The sequence below is a fragment of the Coturnix japonica genome, chromosome 1 (genome assembly GCF_001577835.2).
Source record: "Coturnix japonica isolate 7356 chromosome 1, Coturnix japonica 2.1, whole genome shotgun sequence".
In the NCBI taxonomy this organism is placed as follows: domain Eukaryota; kingdom Metazoa; phylum Chordata; class Aves; order Galliformes; family Phasianidae; genus Coturnix; species Coturnix japonica.
Window position 1 is genome coordinate 5454177 of NC_029516.1, and position 20459 is coordinate 5474635.

The following is a 20459-nucleotide window of genomic DNA, read 5'->3' on the forward strand; positions in this document are numbered from 1 at the left end:
AGCTATTAGGAAAATCAATACACACAGCCACACTTGGCACACACATGGAAAAATCCAACTGCAAAAAACATACTCCTTCCCCTCCAGCGTTTAAAAGTCAGCATTTCTTCAGAGTAGAACTTGTTGCAGTTGTATTACATGAGGAGTAACAGGTGGAAGATAGGAAAATAGGGACTGAACTTGACTAAAGAAATATAATTGAACTCACACCTTAATGAAAACTCATGGCTTCATTGCAGCAGAACACTCACAGTTCTGCAGGATCCCCTGTGAGATGCTGCACAGTCACCAATGGAAAAAGGACACTTTGGAGATTAGTAGAATTAACTGCTACTAAAAAGCTATCTCAAAGCAATTTCACAACCATCCTCAAAGGACTCAAAGTAAGAGCAAGGAAACCAAGGCAGCCCTGTTAAGTAACGTTCCATGGAGAAAGCTTGTGCCAAAACATGAAATTACAATCGAGGAGCCTTAAATATACTGTAAAGAATTTTAAACAACCATTCTTACTATCAGCAATCAGTAAGCAGTAATTGACTGTGAGACTTACAAGAACTCTATGAACACTAATCAATCTTTGTAATGTGGCTAGGGCCATATTTTTAATCATATGGCCTTATTAAAGCTTACTAGTTAATAAGAGCACTGTAAGAATAAAATTCAAATAAAAAGGCAAGAAAATTAAATAAGTATATAATCTAATAAAACACATTTGGGCCGTCTGCTTAGATTTAATTCACAATTACTTCCACATGTTTTGCTTATAATAAGCACACCTTAAAATTAAATCATCTTCATCAGCCGTGCCCACGGCCAACCCAGCTGGAAGCTGCAGTCTGAGTGCGATGTCACCTCCATAGCACATCCTCAGAATGTGACAAAGCAGAGTGACAGGAACTGGCAGGGCTCTGCAGTAATTCCACTTCACTAAGTGTTGTGTGTGCAGCCATGAGCCATGAGATAATTAATCTGATGAGGGTTAACACAATCAGTCGCAGAGCCAAAAGAAACTATAATCGCTAATTTCTGACAAGCAACAATTAAGAGAGTGTGGCCAATTTTGAACAATGCTCCTTTCTTGAAAGGGGGGAAATAAAAGAGCACAATATTCTATGGCAGCTTTTAATAAACATAATCTTAAAGGTTTGGGCTGGGTATAATTTCAGGCTTGCGAATATCTAATGACTGGTTTGACTTGTGCAACAACTGATGTCTTCTGTCTCAGCTTAAGTCATCTTTTGTTCTCCTCCTTCTCTTTCCCTAGTTGTTGTCTGGCTTTTTCAAGCGTTTATTACTGTTTTTCCCTCCTCACCATTCCGACCATTATGAAATGGTCGCTCACACATTTCTTCTTTAAGGAGGTGTAAACACAAGTCTCGCTTTGTGAGACAGGGCCTATGAACAGCTGTTCAAGTGATGATCAAAGCAGATTTGCATTCTCACTGCTCAACAAGACAGAGTAAAGCCTCGTTTCTGCAACGCATAGTTTCTTTGCTGCCAGTATTAATAAGGATACGATAAGTCTTCACCAAAGAGCACAGGAGGATTGCTACTACATGAAAGTCATTTTACAGACTGGCAGCCAAAGATTCTATCTTCTGCAACTCCTACTCTGGCTACAACTGACTGCTGTGCTGTGTTATGTTTCAATTACAGCCTATGTCTATTACTCCCACACTCTCCTTCAAATTCATGACCTTTCCCAGCGCTAGTCCCAGTCTTTGTAATTATGTCTTAGAATAATATTCTGCAAGTCAGCTGCTGTATTAGAAGGTAAAATCAGATATGTGGCTGTAGCAACAGTATCAACAGACAGAAAGCAGAAATATTTCAGGAACTTTAACCATGACCTAATGTAAGTCATCCTCTACACACTGTTGTGAATCCCTCATACCTTACTACAAAAGCACGCATCATTCCGAATGTACTACCTCCTATTTATTTCCATGGAAACTAAAACAGATACAAAGAGTACAATAACGCTATTTGATAGAGCAAATTCTCAGCTACAAAACACTTGTTTTCTGCATAACCACCACCATTAGCTACGTGCTTTGAGCAGCAAGGAATGATGTAAAAATCTGTACCAGCTGAGGTGACCTGCTGTCGCTGTCACCACTGCCTCACTGTGCTCACATCCACTGCTTGGTCTCCATAAACCTTCAGCAAACGTCAATGAGTGCATTGTACATCTTAATTTGCAGTATGAATGTTTTAACAGCACTAAGATATGCAATATCGATTTAAACAGAAAAACTGGTTGTAATATTTTAGGTTCTGACACAAGCAAGAACATTTCCTAAGAGTTATGCTTATCACTTTTAGCAGACTTATATTTAAGTAGTCTGATGCTACACTGCGCTAATTAAGTCTCTCCATTAATCATTTTTATCTCTGCATCAGTCAGAATTAATGGAGCAAACAATAATGCTATTTTAAAACTCATCATTAATGATGTGATGTCTGTTCCCAGCTCCACCAAAACAACATTCAGGCACACAATGGAGGAAGCTTTAAAAAGAGGCTCTGTTTTCATGGAAACTGCGCTTCTTCACTGTGTCCAGTTACAAAAGTCATCTATAGTTGTATCGTTTTACTCACTAAAATATAAAGCTTCGTTCCTCTGCACAATCCTTGAATACTGACGTATCTACTCACAGTGACTCAAAGGTACATTGGAGCAAGTCCACCCAAAGACATCAGGCAAATTCTGATACCTGCCTGCTTTCATCAGTTGTGTCTACACAGCACAAACCTACTTGGAAAAGTTCGAGTTCAACCAGCTTCTTACAATATCTGTCATGCACTTTGTTAAGAAATAAACTGCACTTGGGTAGAGAGGAAAAAGACTAAAATTCCCTCTGAACATCTGAAATTATCTTCACTGCCTGCATCCATGGTTTCTTATGTTTATAAAGTAGTCGTCTTACGAAAGACAGTCAAATGAAGGGTAAACCAGTTTGTTCAGCAGCAGCAATAACCAGGGAAGAAAACACCATCAGTCTCTTCATCTCTGCTATGAGAAGAGGAAGTCAGGGACACGGAGCAAGTTGCTGTTGTTTCTAGTTTCACTTCTTGAGGACTGGTAAACACAACACAGCACAACAAAACAAAGAACTGCAGAACTTCCCAGTCAAGACATTGGCTTGAAGGCTACCCTGTATCCCCAGCCTCCAGCTCATGGAAAACACAGAGGAGGAGCTGCAATAAAGCCTGAGATGCATCTCTACCAAATTTAAATCAGATTATATTGATATTTACCAGCAAGGAGTACTGATGTGTTGGTACCCATTTAGTTTGCATCAGCTAAAATATTTACCAATGTAAAAGCACTCCTGTTTGGTTAAATCAGCACTGAGGGGAAAAAAAAGGAAGATTCATATTCATCAAGCTTGTAGCCTTTTATCCACCAAATACAGCATCAGTAAGATAAACCTCCCAGCTATGTTCTATCCATCGCCTTTACTCCAATTCACTTTTGACTTTTATGCTTGCCATGTGTAACAACTGATTAGTCTTTGGATGTAATCTGTGTACCTTAGGACAGTGAGGCAAAGCAGTTTTGTTTTCCCCATCTCCTTCTGAGAAGAGAAACAATGATTTCAGTAATCAATACAACAGCAGGTATGTAATTAGTAATTTCTTCTTACCTGTTTATAACCTCTTTATAAACCGTATAGTACCTAAGTATCACTTAGAAACACACCAGCAAGCTTTCATTGCTACTTCTCTCAAAAATCAATACTTATATTTCAGTATTAACTCAAGACGAAGAGCTGCAAACATGCTGCAAAGACCTTAAATCTGTTACAACACAAACATGAGGTTAATTGTAGCCCAGGCCTCACGCAAAGGCATTAAACAAAGAATCGATGTAACAAAGTCAATGATGCAGTAAACCTACTAATGAAGATCAGTTTCTCACCACTATTCTCTGCTTACAAAACCAAAGCAAGATCTGACCATTTGTCATAGACTCAGCAGAGAGGATAAAAAGGATTTTTGAATTTAGTTCAGAGAAGAATGCCTACTTAACGCAGTTCCAACACTGATGCAATCCTTAAGCAATGCCTGTCCTAAATTGCAAGGATTCACTCTTTGAGAACATCTGAACCAAGACTTTTGCAGATTTCAGCCCTGCTCAATAGCCCACCTCATTCCAAACAGATTTCTCTCGGCATCTGCAAACTTCTTGTTCCTTACAGAATAAAAGCTTATTGCAAAAGTCAAACCCATCGTGCCAACGGAGCAGCATCTGGCGAACAAGCATCCCTGCCCTGGGTAAGAGCAAACTTATAAGGGCAGACACAAGCAGCCCAGTGACACAAACACTTCCATGACCCTTTACACTACATCAAGAAACTCATCAACTTTGCACGGATGTTCAACAAATTCAAGTCTGCAAACTTCATTAGTAAAATGAAATCCAGAATAACTTGGGAGAGGAAGTATTTTAAGAGATTTTGGCTATAAATTGTAGTTCCCTTTGTACTTTACCACTACAGGCAATTTTTAAGTACACGTAAGAATCCAAACTTCTATTTCTAATGTTACACTAAAGACAGACATTTATTTTAATAGAAACCACACTAAAGCAGACAACTTCATTGCGTGCTACCCACAGGTACAGGAACTTCTGCATTCAGTCTCAAAATGCAGTTCTATTTATTTCCCCTTCCCTATCTCAGTTTCATCCTTGGTATCAAAATGACCAATGAACTCTATAAAGTTAATTGCACATCATCTATATGCCAACAGCTGTTTTGGAAGAGCACATCAAATCTCAAACATGACAACTGGGACCAAACAGTTCACATTATTTTGCTATGGGCTATAAAAAACAGAGAACCAAAAATGAAATAATACTTTCTACCTGATGGTACAAAAGGTTGTTTAATCACAAGGTAACACCCACACTTGGTCAACAGGTTTCTTGTAATAAATGAATCAGATGCACCTCCTGTGCAATGTTATCTCTTTCATTGCAGCAGCATCACCCAACAGCCATTCCTCAAGTGTTAATGGGTTGAGGTGGTGGTTCATTGAAGAAAATGAAGTAATTTTTAGATATTTTACAGATAAATGACCCCATCTTTGAGGACTTTAAGAGGATGTGCAAAATGAATGCATGCATTTGTCACCCATTTAAACAGGTTTTACCAAGTCAGAAGTCTTTGGTGGGAGTGTAATGAAATGCAATTACGGTTCTGGAAGGTCCAGATCTCTTCTGAAGCTGTGGAGGCAAGCAATAATTGTACAACACTGCCGCAGCATCCAGAGTTTGGGGGCTAATGGAAGTACAGCTCTGTAGTTTAGCTCCAACAGCACAAGCTGCAAATAGCCACTGGCCATAGCAAAGCTGCTTTCAGGTAATATAAAGCCTTCCAAGAGCAGAAGAGCAACAATTTAAAAGTCATGTCTAACCAAGAGCACAAACGTGAACAATATGGAAAGAGGATACGGAAGGGGTGGGGGAGGAAGTGTGACGCATTACTTAGGGAATGGTAGTTTAAGAGGATGAGGTACAAAACCACTAGAATACAATTAGCTGCCAAGGTATGCAAGGGTCATCATCACTAAGGGATATAGGATTGAAAGCAAAGGGGTTTTACAACTGTGTGTGCATCATAGGTATTTTAATGCATAAAGCTACAGGTATGCAACAGTCAAATTAAATTAAACATAAATTATGGAGCTGTTCCAAGTTTCCACTAAGTTGTTACACACGTATTTCCATCTTACACAAGTACCAATTTTCCTATTACCTTGCACGTGTTTTCCTCGTTTACACCTGTACTTTAGATCAGCAGCATTTTGCATCAGCCTGCATACACAAACAGTGCTGAAAAAGGGAGGGGGAGGGAAAAGCCTGAAGGAAAACTCATGAACATTTCCTTTTTGTGAATGTGGAGGAAAAACAATTTCATTACTTAAGAAAAAGAAGCAACAGGACACGAGATTGTTCCAGAATTTAGCCCAAATCGAGTCTACGTGTGGAGAACCTTCTGAATGATGGAAGTCCCATCAAAGGATAGAATAGCACAGCTGTTCTCCAAAGCCCACACGACTGTGAAAAACTTACCAGAATGAAAGGGATATACATATAGTGAAACTACATGGTTTCAATTTGAAAACATAAAAGCCACCTTTTACATATCTCGAGTTAATTGATTAGCTCTCCTTACAAGTAGAGAGCTACTGCAATGGTCAGGCAGCAAGATAAAACTGCTACATGGCCACTCTGGGGCAAAAAAGGTACATATAATATTCTTAGACTTAAGAAGGAACTATTCAGTAAAAGTCATTTTAAGACTTGTCTCATAATGAAGAAAAATCTCTGAAAACAAACTCATCTGTGGTTAATTGTGGGGAAAAAAAGTCAAAATAATGGAAGAACTGAAACATTTTTCATTTATAGTGGCAATTCTGTAACATCTTTGGATTAAAATAAATTCTCAAATCTGAAGCTTGAAAGATTTTAATTGGAAACGAATGTTTTCCTGCTAGTAATAAATCTATAAATTCAAGTGATGGAAGCTGTATGACAGACAGAAGGCAAGCAAACAAGAGACTGAGGAGGAAAAGCTCTTGCAAAATGAGACAGGAAAGTTGTTTTAAATTAAAAGGGAATCAGAAATGGCCTAAGTCTGCATCTAAGTCAAACACAACACCCAGACCAAATCACTATTAAATTACACTTTTGAAGCAAGTTATGTTAACTAAATGCTGTTTCCTCTCTGCACCCCTGACTGCCCTTCCCACCATTAAAACCCCTGCACGTTCCAGTGTATTTCCGTTCAACTACTTCTTCTGAAAGCTTCTCATATCATTGCATTTCTGTAACTAGGATGCACAGGATAATCTGATTCCTTAATGTCACTGATGATTTCAATATGAGTTCAACATACTGCCATGTACCAGATCTACACTTATCTGGCAATGCAATAAATCCCATTTCAAAACCAATTACTACAGATGAGTAGTTGGAAATTTCAAAGAGTTTTTGGGAAAAGCCCATTCATTTTTTTTAAACATGAGAAGATTATACATAGTAGCACATGAAGAGAACAGAAAGTAAGATGTAGAAGGATATCATGCAAGCAACCTGTTCTGCATTTACAGTGATTGTTGAACACATCAGCACTCTTTTTCTTCAGCTCTGCTGGAAGTTATTGCTCTGAGCTGTGTTGGTAAACAGGATCGTGTGAAGGGAATGTAATCCAAAAGAAGAAAAAAGCAGAACTGTCAGATTAGTTCATGCTCGCATTGCTGGCAGTTTAAGGGAACTGGGACTGGAGAGAATTCACAGGAACACAATTGCAAAGTTCAAGTTTGTTCATTTGTTCAGCATTTCTGTGGTGGGGAACCTCAGCTCAGTGTCAGACCCCACCCAGCTGCTCCTCACACTCCCCCTCAACAGGAGGGGGGAGAAAAGGAGAAGAAAAAGCTCCCAGGCTGAGATAAGGACAGGGAATTCACTCACTGATTATCATTACATACAAAACAGGCTTGAGTTGGAGGATTAATTTACTGCCAATTAATGTAGGATGATGAGGAACTAAGATAAAATGAAAGCCATCTGATGCCACCCAGCCCTTCCTCCTGGCTGAACTTCACTCCCTTGGCTTTCACTCCTCCGCCTTCACACCTCCCCAAGTGGAGCAGCAGGGACAGAGAAAGGGGCTGCAGTCAGTCTAGAGCAGTTCTCCACCACTCCTTCTCCCTCACGCTCTTCCACAGCTCTGCTGTAAGTCCTTCCCATGGGCTGCAGCTCCTCACAACCACTGTTTCAACATGGGTCTCAGGCCTCTCTCTCACATCCATCGCTCAGTTTTCTGCACGTTTTTCCTAAATACACTATCCCAGGGGGACAAAGCATTACTGACAGGCTCAGCTTTGGCCATCAGTGGGCTGATTTTGGAGCTGACCAACATCAGCTGTGCCACACACGGCAGCCCCTGCTCTCTTCTCACTCCTGCAGCCTCCATTACTACAGGGCCTTGCTGCTTACTGACATGGTCTATAGGCTACTGCTGTCAAACACACAGCACATCCCAGCACAACCGGTCTTGCTCTGATTTGCCTAAGCGTATTTGCTCATTTTTCCCTTCAGAGCCTATTTGAACTATTTATAGAATGGCTTTACATTCTTATTAGTTACCAGACAATGATTTTTGATGCATGCTCCGGCATTCTAAATACTCTTCCCCAAAGCTTTATACATACTGTAAAGTAGGCAATTATCACTGTGCAGTTTAGAAGGTTATTCCAATGCCTGTAAGCTAAGTAGTAATGCAAACTTGAATCTCTGTAGCTTTAATTTTGGTGTATATATTCGACAAGCTATGAACTCGTGTTCGTTCCACTTTTTTAAACCCTAACCAGGGCAGAAATTCATAGCACAGAAGTAGAAAAAAACGCTTCTATTCTATATTCTATATCCACGTGTCTTTGCGCTCCACACAACCATCTGTGAATGTAACATTCTCCTTTTAGTGAGTGCTGGGACGGTGTCTCCGGGACTTGATGCAGCTGTAGCATAGACGAGCACATTTTTTCAGTACATGTTAAAGCCTTTTCAGTGCACAGCTGGCAGGACAAAAAGAGAAGAGCTGGTTGTCGCCTTTTATTTTTCTTGAAGGAGAAAAATGAGGACACAGAGGAACAGCGCTGGCACATTAACTATCAGAGTGCAGCGCCTGCAATCAAGGGAACGTTGAACACTGGGGAGCCCTGTGAGCAACCCAAGAAAAGCCCATGTTTTTAACAGGTCCTTCTAAATGGCAAAGAATTGTTTCACTGAGCCAACGGTGGCTTTAAATGAAATAGAAAATATTTATTGCGGCACTTTCCTGTTATCAAAGGCCTCCCATTAGTACAGAGTATTTCCTTTCTCACAAAGAAATGAAGTCTTGGATCGGGGCTACCTCTCAGCATTCCAGTTGAGACCTGTGAACTGTACTGTAATTCCTTCCTTCAAACTATTGCTGTTTCCCACCCCAAACTTAGGCTTACAAAACAGAAGCCGTATTTCTACGTTAATCATGACATGAATCAGTGAACTCAAATTATTAAACTTAAAAAATAGTTCTGCACACAAGCCAAAACTTAGCCTTAACCTCTAGAACATACCACTGACCAAAGAGAATATGTTATATAATAATATGTTATATAGACCATACTGATATAGATATAGATCATACTGATCTAAATAACAATCAATATATCAATCATATCAATATCATATCAGTGGCAAAGGAAGCAGATACACCAACTGGTACTCACAACTTGATCTCCCCAAAGACAAATGGTCTCAGTTTCATGCATGAAGATCATTCGTGCCTTAAAAGGAGTTGGACTTTGTGATTCTTGAGTCCCTTCCAACTTGGGATATCCTATGATTCTATGACTAAAAGCCCCCAGAGTCCTCACAATACTCTGAGAATAAAGGCACAATTAAATTCTACACCAAACTTCAAGTTATCTCCTATGCATTGATTGCACAGGATGCAAACTCAACATCAAGCACACACTCGATTTATTTCCAAGCAGCAGTAGAAAACACCTGCAATCCAATGGAGATACTGCAGTGATATTTGGCAAAGAAATCTACCAGAAGAATTCTGCAAGATGAATATCAATCAGCTTCTCCATATGGACAGTCTGCTTACGAGCAATGTGGTGAGTGAGCCTGTATTCATTTTAAAACGAAGCCCTTGCACGCACACAGAGCCCTGCAGCTGCCAGGTTGTGGTGTTTATATCGCACTCATCGGCTGCAGCCTGCAGTGAAGAGTTAAGTGACCGTGACTAATAACCACGACATCTGATACAGGTGTCTCCTCGAGAGGACTGTGAGCAATCAGGCATCTCTGTGTATGTTTTTCTTTTGTTTGGTTGAATACGTTGCCATATAATAATGTGATAGGAGATAAGAGCAGCAAAACGAAACCTATCAGCTGGGACCTGACATACAAGGGAGAAACTGCTCCCAGCTGGACCCGCTCTTTCCAGGTACAGCCAGAAACTGCTTCGTTAGCTGCTTTATTAGCAAAGAGACAGCAGCAGACTTGGGCATCTGCGTAGTCATTTTCCCATTTCCACCAAGAATTTAATTAACTGACATTAATTAAGTTTTCTGTTTGATCTGGAAATTCAGTTCAAATTAACATTTTTATGGCTAGTTTAATACTAACACTGACAGATCATTTCTGTTGAAAGGAGCTGCTTGTGCTTGTAGGACAAAGGGGAAAAAACAAGACAGCCTATTCCACTGGGAAGGAAATAGCTCTACTTGGTGTTAAATATAACTAACTTAAGGTGATAAAAAACAAAAGGATATGTTATCTGACTTGAGAAGTCTGGATGCTTTGCTTACCAGTTATGCCTACACATCTAGAAGCTCAAGAAGGCATATAGAAATACCTTACAGAAACCAGATAAAATGTCCAGGGAATCTGTGAGTGGTGAATATACACCAAAACATTAACTGAGCCACCAGCCTGCAGTAATTACCTCCTGTAGAACATGTCCAGCTCAGGCCTTGTCACTTGGGAACATTCACTGTATTTTATGTTACTAAAAACACACAAACTTCCTGGCATCCATCACTGCACTGTTTCTTATCCCCATCCACTGCAATTTAACAAACAAAACTGTCACCTTTTTAAGCTGTATGTGGATTAAATATCTGTAATAAATAATTCCTGTGCAACTGATAAGCATAGAGGCTAACACTTGTTTAATGTTACATTCCAAGTTTCTGAAGTATGAGGATAAAATACTGGAAGTGTAAAAAGGCAAAAAGAATAATCATTGCTTTAAGTGCGCACATCTTAACAGCACAAGATCATCATTAAGAAAAAAAATAACCCCCCTACAGTGTCAGATAAAGTCAACACTGTGCTTTGAGAGTCCACAAGAAGTAAAAATCCAAACACGTTTAACAATAACGCAGCACAACGGACACATTCTTACCAAAATCAGGGTAAAAATCAAACTGTATTTGCTTGAACAATAAAAAATGCAAGGCCAAAGGAGGTTTGTTTTTCTGGACCCTCCACACAGAGCAAATGTCAGACACTGATTTCTCAGTTCTTTCTCAAAAGCCTCCACGCCCCAGAACCCCATGATGGGAGGACACCACTATAAATTCATGTCATGGTAAGAACAGAAGAGCTACAGAAGGAAAGGTACACAAACACCTTCCCACCAAGTTCAGATCCAGGCTGCAGATCTCTCTGCTCTTAACTTACTAGACAAATGCTGCCAGCAGTGCAGAATCGCAGCCTCCACTGCAGTGTCACTGGAACAGAAAAGCAAAAAACAGCCCAGCAGCTCAAGCTCAAAAGCATGTAACCCATTAACCTTCTAAAATGTTAAGCAAACACTTGCATAAATCACTAACTCCACAGACACAGCTGTCCTCTTCTCTTCTTTCAAGAAAGCCAATAAAGCCACCTTGTTTCCAGCAGGCTCAGCCACCAGGTTTCCTCAGCTCCAGTGGAATCATGAAGAAGAGTTCTGTGTTAGCACAGCTCCAGGCCAGCAGCTGCCCCACAAGTTACCACCTATGAAGTCTAGATGGATTTAAAGATGAAACTGATTCTCAAGGCCAGAATATTCATAAGGAATTGAACAGGAGGCTTTGCCTCTCTTACCCACAACTCAGGCAGCAGCTGTAACCAAATCAGTGACTGACAACTGCAAAAGGCTCTGTAGGGCACAGAGGCATCCCACTGCCTGCATGATGTAAAACCACACGACAGCCTCCTACCAAAAGAGGATAAATAGCAGCTTACAGCAGTATATAATCACACAGTCTTTGTAGCTTGCAGGTAGTTCGCTTCCATTTATTTATTTTTTTCCATTTTTTGTCAATAAAAACTTGAACTAAAGCAATACCTGCACTGGAGGTTTTTGACATTAACTAAAGAAGAACAATTTCATAGATTTGCTACATAAATGAATATAGTCCCTGGCTCGAAGCTTATTTTTACTTTACATTTGACTATTCCAGATACAGTGCAGAACAAATGATAGGGAGGAGAGAAAAAAGGAAAAACAGAACCACAGCAGTTGGCACTTAGAGCAAGTGAACCAGAAATCCAGCTCTGACTGTAGTTCCAGGCAGACATCCTACATTCAGTTTCTAATCACTACTGAAACTTGCTCCAAGATGAAGGGCAGCCAGCGCAACCAACCATGGCATTGCAGCTCACCCCAAAAAAAGACTGGAATCAAATTGGAGATGGAACCACAGAATCATTATGGTTGGAAAAGACCACTGAGTTCATCTGCTTGAGCAGAGCAGCTTGGTTTTCTCCCCTTCTGCCCTTTTGGCTACAGAAGACTGTAGTTAACTTGATAGGCATAAAAAAAATGGGTAACTTCACCATCCTCAAACAACTTCACACACCTTTGGGGAGTAAAGGAAGAAGAGGTGGTAGGGCCATGGATTTAGGAACCTGCCTCTCCACCCCCTTGCCCTCCCCCCCCCCCCCCCCAAAAATATATATCAATTCCATATTGGAATAAAAANCCCCCCCCCCCCCCCAAAAAAAAAATATATATCAATTCCATATTGGAATAAAAATTCAGAACATAAATCTGTAGAGCAGCCTTCTTTACTTCAATTCTTGTACATTAGCTCATTTCAGTTAACTGACATTATTACAGAAAGGAAAATGTACCTCATTTTTTCCTATAGTTCCTCTATAGCTAAATCAAATTCAAGCTGAGTCTATTTTGCTAAGTCATAGATCAATTCCCAAGATACAACATCTAAGTACTTTATCAAATGATGCAAACTAACTAATAATCAAAGAGCAAATAAACAGACACTAATATCAGTCATTAACAGCTACATGTGGCTAAGTATCACTGTGACCTTTCTTAATCACTGCATCTGGCACTACACAAATGAGACATTTTAAGCATTTTTAAATGAAGTAAAAACAACAATAAACCCTCAAGATAAGAAGGGAAAGAAAAAAAAGCCACAATATAGGTATATCTCATGAAAGTTACTAGTATTCAAAGTAGGAACAGTGAATGTCAGCTTCAGAAATAGAGCATATCTGATAAAAATCATGCTGATAAGTGTCCAGCTGTACTAGTACAACTGTACTATTACTTGTATATGCAACATTCTGAGGCAGAACACCTCGTACTCACAATTGCCTGTCAAAATTCAGCAGTAATTTGCCCTTGTACGAGTCAGCATCAGTGTGAAGGAAGCTCACCCCCGCGTTTATTCACACCCCTCCTGGGAGCTGGCATGCACATTTGTGAGCCTCAGCAATTAGGGTGGTAAAAGACATCAAGATTAAAACTGTCTCAACAAGAAAGAAATTTATGGTAACGTTCAGACCACTTTCCCAATTTAAATCAACATGACTATCCAAACTGGGATGAGGAGAAGCAGCAGAAGTAAGGCAGGACTACATCATTACGAAGAGCCGCTGGTGCTAGTGTTAATTACCTGTAAAACCATTGCCAAAAGGCATAACTTCAACACAAAAACTATGAAGTCAGTAGATCTTGTTGAACTACAGTCCAATTTTGTCACATCAACACAACCTTATTGATGGTAGATAATGAATTAAAACTGTTTGTACGTATTGATGAGGTGTATAATATTATATTTCACAAGAAATACACAAGTAAACAAAGTCACAGTCACAAGGGGCTGGAAGCGACCTCTGGAGATGGTGGAGTCCAACCATCCTGCTACAATTAACAGCAGCTCAGTCTTTTTTGTTACTGTTATTTATGATCCGGATGAATGGACTGAGTACACCAGCAAGAGGTCATGCTAAAAAGTGTAGTTGGGATCAAGATAAGTGACTTTCACATCAGGTTCTTAAGGGCTTCGCAAGAAAATCTTAACTAATAGAAGGGCTGGGCAGTCACCAACCTGGTCAACCAATGAAGTTTAACAAGAGCCAAGATCTATATTGAGCACCTGGGACAGGAGAGAAGTTAACACTGAAACCTCCCATAAGAGACAACCATCTCAGCATGCTGAGCACCCAAATACCATGCAATTAGAAAAAAGAAAACAAAGAAAGTAACACCACAGGTAATTGTTTTATTCTCTTCATCACAACTAATCAACCAATCAACCTGCAAAAGAAATTAACCAATAGAAATACTGCAGTTTTCTTGCCAAGTCTTGGTCTGGAGTATAAGGTTCTACCAGAGTACCATCTGCCAAGTGAATTCAGGCAGAATCTTCCGAAGCGTGAACTATTAGTATTGGCACATTTATACACAATTAGCCTCATCTGGTCCAACATTTACATACCCTGTATGCCCACATTTCCAGAATAAAATTTATCTTTGAATCTGAAGGTATTTATAAGCTTTTACTAAAGGCCTAAGAAGACTGAGATAAGATGTGCACCTCAAAGAAACACAAGGGATTCCCAAAGAGCATCACTCTCTTTGGCTTACGGCCTAGTTCATTGCAGTGACCAAATACACACACCCTCAAACCCAAGTTTTCCATTTAGCATCTCTTCCTCTACAGACTGCATGTCATTGCAACACTGTGACTTTGATTTATTTATCAGCTGGACACATTTCAGTGCAGTGCCTTCATTATATTCTAACTAAAGGCAATCTGTGAAAAGAACAAGGGGAGGAAAGGTAGAACATGAATACGTCTTCATTATTTTAAAACAACTTTGATTTCAAATAAGATTCCAATGGTAGAACAGATTTACACATTGATTTCTCCAGAAGAAACAACATGCAAACCATTTTTCTTCCCCCAATTCAAACAAGTCTCAGATCTTGTGAAATACATGGCATTAAATTAGAATGCTTATCAAGAGAATCTTATATGGATATGATTCGGGACTTTATCCAATGCCACGCTTTCAAGGTTATGATTTGTTTAAGAAAGCCAAGCTTCAAGAAATAAAACAGTGACAGGTCCTTTAGTATTTCTCTACTTTCTTTACAACTTCGCGTTTACCCTAATCAACTAAATTACACACACAGCTTTCACTGCAATTGGAAGCTTATGGAATGTCACTGTAGAGGATTTTGGTTACTGGAAAATCTTGGCATTCAAGTTTTAAGCAATGCATTAAGAGAGCATGAAAGTGTACCTTATACATTACATACCAGAAGTTACTGTTTGCTTACTGCATGCCTTGCTAACAAGAACTTCACATGGCTACTGTGGAATTTTATGATGCGAGCCTTTGCAACAGCCAAACGCTACATAGAGAACCATAACCTAAGGACTTGCAGCTGGGAGACAAGAATAGCACTATCTGCAAGGAGTTAGTCTTGTATTCATAAACTATTTATCACATTCTTCTGATACAGTAAATGAAATCTAATTTAGCTACCGGTTTGGGTCACAGCTACAGTGAAAACTAACTCTGGCTGTAGCAAACAATTAGACTCAGCATCTTTGGCAAGCTGTTCAACTACCCTATTAAATCCATATCTAAACCCATGAAATGCCAAGAATGGGTTCCTTTTAAATAACATTCTGCAAGACTTTCTTCTGCAGGGATTGAATTTTCCCCTCCACAGTAGCTACGCTTTCTTGTCTTATAATAAGCTTCTGTTGTCGAAGCACAGATGCAAATTGACATTTTCTTGGCTAACAACTGTGTTTCTAGGTCTCAACTGAAAATAAGCTTTGGTTAAATAGGAAGCTAGGGCAATCCTTTCCCCCACAGCCCTGCATACTATTTATAAAAGTCATTATAAAGTTAGAACATTCAACTTCAAAGAGGGAAATGTTTAAACCAGGTAGAACACAAGAAATAGGCAATTACTACATTATACTGCTGCGTAATATTTGTCTCCTGAGTGCCAGTTAAGACCCTAGTGAGGAATACAGCCATCCTCCACCCCACACATGCACTGGCCCTGCAAGCATCTGCCCAGGTTATTTCTTAGGCTCCCAGTTCTCATGACAAGGAATAGATTTTAAAGGAAATTTAGACCTTAGAATTTTACACATTGCTCAAAAACACATTCTAATGAAAAGTGCTTTTTGTAACAGGAAAAAGAGGCTGCACCCAAGGAAAGAGATTAAAAACCTCTAAACTTAACACTAACTCGAAAGCACATTTGCAAATACTTCACGTATCATCCTTCGTGTCTGTATGAATTCACCTCACATTCACACTGGGCTTCCTAGCAACTCTTCCTTTACAAATTCATTTTTCCATTTACTGAAAACAATTTTGAGAATGAGTCATCTCTGTAGCATACAGTCCTTCCCATACACCAGATGCCTAACATTGCGTGCTGGGTGAAAGAAACCCTACTGCCTACTCAGATTGCTGTACTTATTACAGAAGTCTGTCAGCACTTTGCATCTTTTATTGATGCTTTCTTCCATATGTTTGAGATTTTTTTAATGTTAGGATCTTAATATTGTCTGTAAAATTTTACAACCGAATTCACTAAGAGCTTACATCTAATTAGCTCAGTTACTAGCAGCCTGAGAATACTGCCCAAACAATGACCAAAAAGGGTCTGAAATAAAGAGGGGAAATCAAAAAAATCCCACAGCTTTACAGTCCATTTCTGAGTATTTCGTTACGTTTTTCAAGGCTTTTGTTTCCAATTCAAATGCATGAGATTGAATAAACATTATTTTATAGTTTTGCTGGTAGCTTTTTAAACCGATTCTCACACGCCTCCTATGAAAACCAAGGCTGACTCGCTAGCTGCACTCAGAACAGGCAGCAACTACTGACCGTCCCCTTCATTCTTCTCTGTACTAAGTGAAGCATAAGTAAACAAATCAAAACAAGAAGATGTATGGAGAACTGATAGCAAGCAATTCACTGTGACAAAATTATACAACTGTTGGGTGGGATGTTCAACCACTCATTACAGAATTTAAGGAAGCAATTCAGAAGTATGACTTCATGAAATGAATGTCTTTTATTCTGACCGGAGATAACACAGCGGGCTCCAGTTCTGCCTTTAATCATTTTGTTTTCTTAGAAGTGTTTCGTTAACTAATTCCTTAGAATTACAGCGGCCTGATATTTTTAGATCAGCGATGTAAATTACAGATACTTGCCTTTAGCCGCAGATTACATGTAAGAGCAGAGCAGAACATCGGCACAGCAGCAGGCGCACACAGATGCTATAGCCTCTAAATTATTCATGACCTATTCACTACAAAATGAAGTGGACCCTGAAAATTAAATCCCAGTAAGAAAGGAATGCAGTTACAGACAGCTTTATGAATTAGTTTATTCCTCTACAAACCGTATTATCGAGCAACTGCAAATAATGGAAAAGTAAAAATGAACAGTAGAAGAAAAAAAAAACCTGTCTAATGAGTTTCTAATTAGATAAGCATGCGAGAGAGCACAAAAGATGGAACTAGTTTATGGAAGGAAAAACAACAAACATTCGGCATGCTGAAGAGAACAAAAAAAGCATTTAACATCAATTCATTTCAAACAATAAGTATTAAAGTAATGTTTTGTACACTCACAAGAGCCGTTTTGGATTTTGAAGTTAGTTGTAATCTCAAAATAATCTAATTGTAAAACCTAAACAGCAGAGCAGCTGTGGACTTTCAGTCCGTCTCATTTCCATAAGCACTGGAGAAGTCTATTTTTGTTTTTATTCTCATTCAGAATACTTAAGATTCTAAGTGCTGTTCTGACGGTAGATTATATAGAATACAGTTGCTATTTTCACAGCCTGAGCAATCCAGATTCAAAAAGCATTTTTAGTACAGAAAAATAAGGAAAAGATCTTCAGAACAATAGAAGCAGTTACAAATGCTGACAAAAACTCCATCCTCAGCATAATAAACGTCATCAGGATTCTCTTTGGGAAAGCTGCAGTTGCAAGACGATAAGAATTAGGCTTAATAATTCAAAGCCAAATTACAGCAGCTCTACACACCACGGAATATTTTAAATATGTGTCTGAGTATATCAAACTCCAAAAGATTTCTGACCTACAGCAAATCACTCACAACACTGAATATATTCCAGTGCTGCTCTTACCTTTCTTAGCAGCATCTGCTCTCCTTCTTGCTGGCGACACTAGATCTTTCACAATCTGAAGCACTTGAATCATTGCTCCTCAGCAAAATCAAAGAGACCAGATACCCCCCCTACAATTCCAACAGGTTTCATCCCTGCATGTCATTAGGGGGCTGCCCTCAGCGTGCTCAGGCACAACGGATGCAGGAACAACTCCTCTACCTTCAGAGAAAGATTTCTGCCTGACGACTCTACAGGCTGGGGGTGATGGATTTAAAGTGACTTCAGCACAAGGAGACAAAAACCTGCAAGCAGTCCTAAATGCATTTCTGCAGAACACGTAAAGAAATTATTTGTAGAACAGAATGCACACCGATTTCTCTAAACAACATCCTATATGTTCTCTAAAAAAACATCCATGCTGAAATTAACTGAAGAAAATACCTCTTGAAATGAATTCTGATAAAAGCAATACACGCTCCCCCTAAGCTTAGTATTTAAGTATAGTGTCTGCTTCCTCTTTTAAAGTCTGTATCAACTCATGTAATGTTTTGAGAGAGCGACTGTTGCAATGTAGAGCCAGCATCAGACCTACTAACAGAACTCAAATCTACACTGCTAAACACATTCGGGCATAAGGAAGCACCTGCTAAAACGAGTCTTTCTGTTCCTTGCACGTGCACCTCTGACACCCTGGTACGTGACTGGAATCCCCACACATCAGGAGCTTGCTGGAAATCCAGGGGGCATTTCAGGCATCCTTCTCTCTCTCTCACCACCAGAGGCCCAGAGAACAGTTCCAGCTAAAGTACTATCATTACTTCTGGCAGGTAATTTTAAACAGACAAATTGCAGAATGTGCCCCGTAACATTTTTAATGCCATTTGGAAAATGTATAAAGGCGCATCAGAAAGCCCTTCTGTCAAAGGCTCTACAGAGCTAAGGGAAAAAAAGTCATGAGAAATTGTGTTTTATGCTGTTGCGTTAAATAACTGTCAGCCTCTGCGAATGATTTTGGAAAGTGAATTCCTACAAAGCATTTTAAGGCCTCATCGATACAAAGCAATTTAGGAAGCCAACTACATCTTCCAAAACACATTAAATTAGAACAAACAGGCCCAACCAAGGCTCAAAATGTATTCTCTGGCCTTTAGACCTTCTGTTCCCATCGCTTAAGTGTTAGATGTGGGAGAGGTCATTTCTTTCCATTCCAGCTGCTGATCACAAACATCTTAGATCTTAACATTGCTGGCATATTTATCCACATTCATGTTGGTCTGCTGAAACACATACAGGGTAGGCACAAACTGTTTCTATTATGTTAGGCTCATTTACATCCTGCCCATTAACTCGCCCCTGCCAGAAGTAATAACATTCTGGAGCACTATTGTATTTGACTTGGCAAAACAAAGATGACTAAAAGCATCATCTCTGACAAGCCATCCCATTTCTTGTCCCACCCTAAAAGTATGTCCACTCAATTGAAAGCTTGGAGACAATTACTGAGCAACTATCAATTATCTCTTCCCAAAGAAAGGATTCTTCAAGTCATCTGGAATGGAGCATTAACTCTTTACGAAAAGAATAATTTCCCAATTCTGTACATGAACTTAAATGCCAGGTTTCTAACAAATAACTTCATGGTCATTTTTTCCATTTTATATATGAAAAGGTATTTCTGGGAAACAGCTGTAATTTCAAAACATTTAAACAAAACTTAGTGTAGAATTGTCTAATTAAGTTGACCTGCCTGTTCTTCAGATATACCTTCAACATACCTGCTCTAAGAGCTTTCCCATCATTATCTATCCAGGATGTATTCTTTAATTTAGTTGGGTTCTCAAACAACTTGTCTTTCAGTTAAGGATATAAACTCAAAGGAACACCATTGCTTACAGCTAAATTGCACTGCAAATGTATTCTGAAAAGCTGCCTAACTTTACAGTTCACATAAGCATACAACTACCTTTAAAGCATTAAAAAACTTCTGATCTTTGATATAAACGTACTAAGGACAGAAATTAAAAAGAGGTCCATTCAAATCTTCAGTATTAACACTCAACCAACTAAAGCATGAGCACACCTTATAGGTACTGAAGGTGATGATAACTGAGGCAGATCATCTCCTTTCTACAGCAAGGTTCTCAAGTGTCGGTGTAATGAGAGGATGGTGGACTGACAAAGAGTAACAACAGGAAAGAGGGAGAAGGGCAAGAGAAAAGCAAATATATGATGCACCTTTTCTACTGTTGTTTTTATAATTCAAGAAATGAGCCATACTGATAGTAAATAAGAGAAATACCACACTTCAAATGCACTGAGTTAACAAGTATAGAAGGGTTACAGCTACTCACTACTGGGAATAGAGAAGTTGCTCCCTTCTCTACAAAGCTATCCCCTCTCATTGACAATTAAGTGGAAAAGGTTTCTTACATGATTTCCAGGCCAAATAAAAAAATAAAATAAA

The 20459-nt window shown here is 39.3% G+C and overlaps 1 protein-coding gene across 2 annotated transcripts in view; it reads right to left on the reverse strand.

The window, feature by feature from the left end:
- USP6NL (USP6 N-terminal like) overlaps positions 1–20459 on the reverse strand; it is a 95876-nt gene that overhangs the window by 58671 nt on the left and 16746 nt on the right. The window contains exon 1 of one of the 2 annotated variants that reach the window (XM_015868879.2): positions 18014–18135. The exons of the other annotated variant lie outside the window; for it this stretch is intronic. Within the exon in view, the coding sequence (XP_015724365.1) occupies positions 18014–18086 (73 nt within the window). The 5' untranslated portion in view covers positions 18087–18135. Of the gene's footprint in view, positions 1–18013; positions 18136–20459 lie in introns of those variants that run through there. 2 annotated transcript variants of the gene reach the window in all.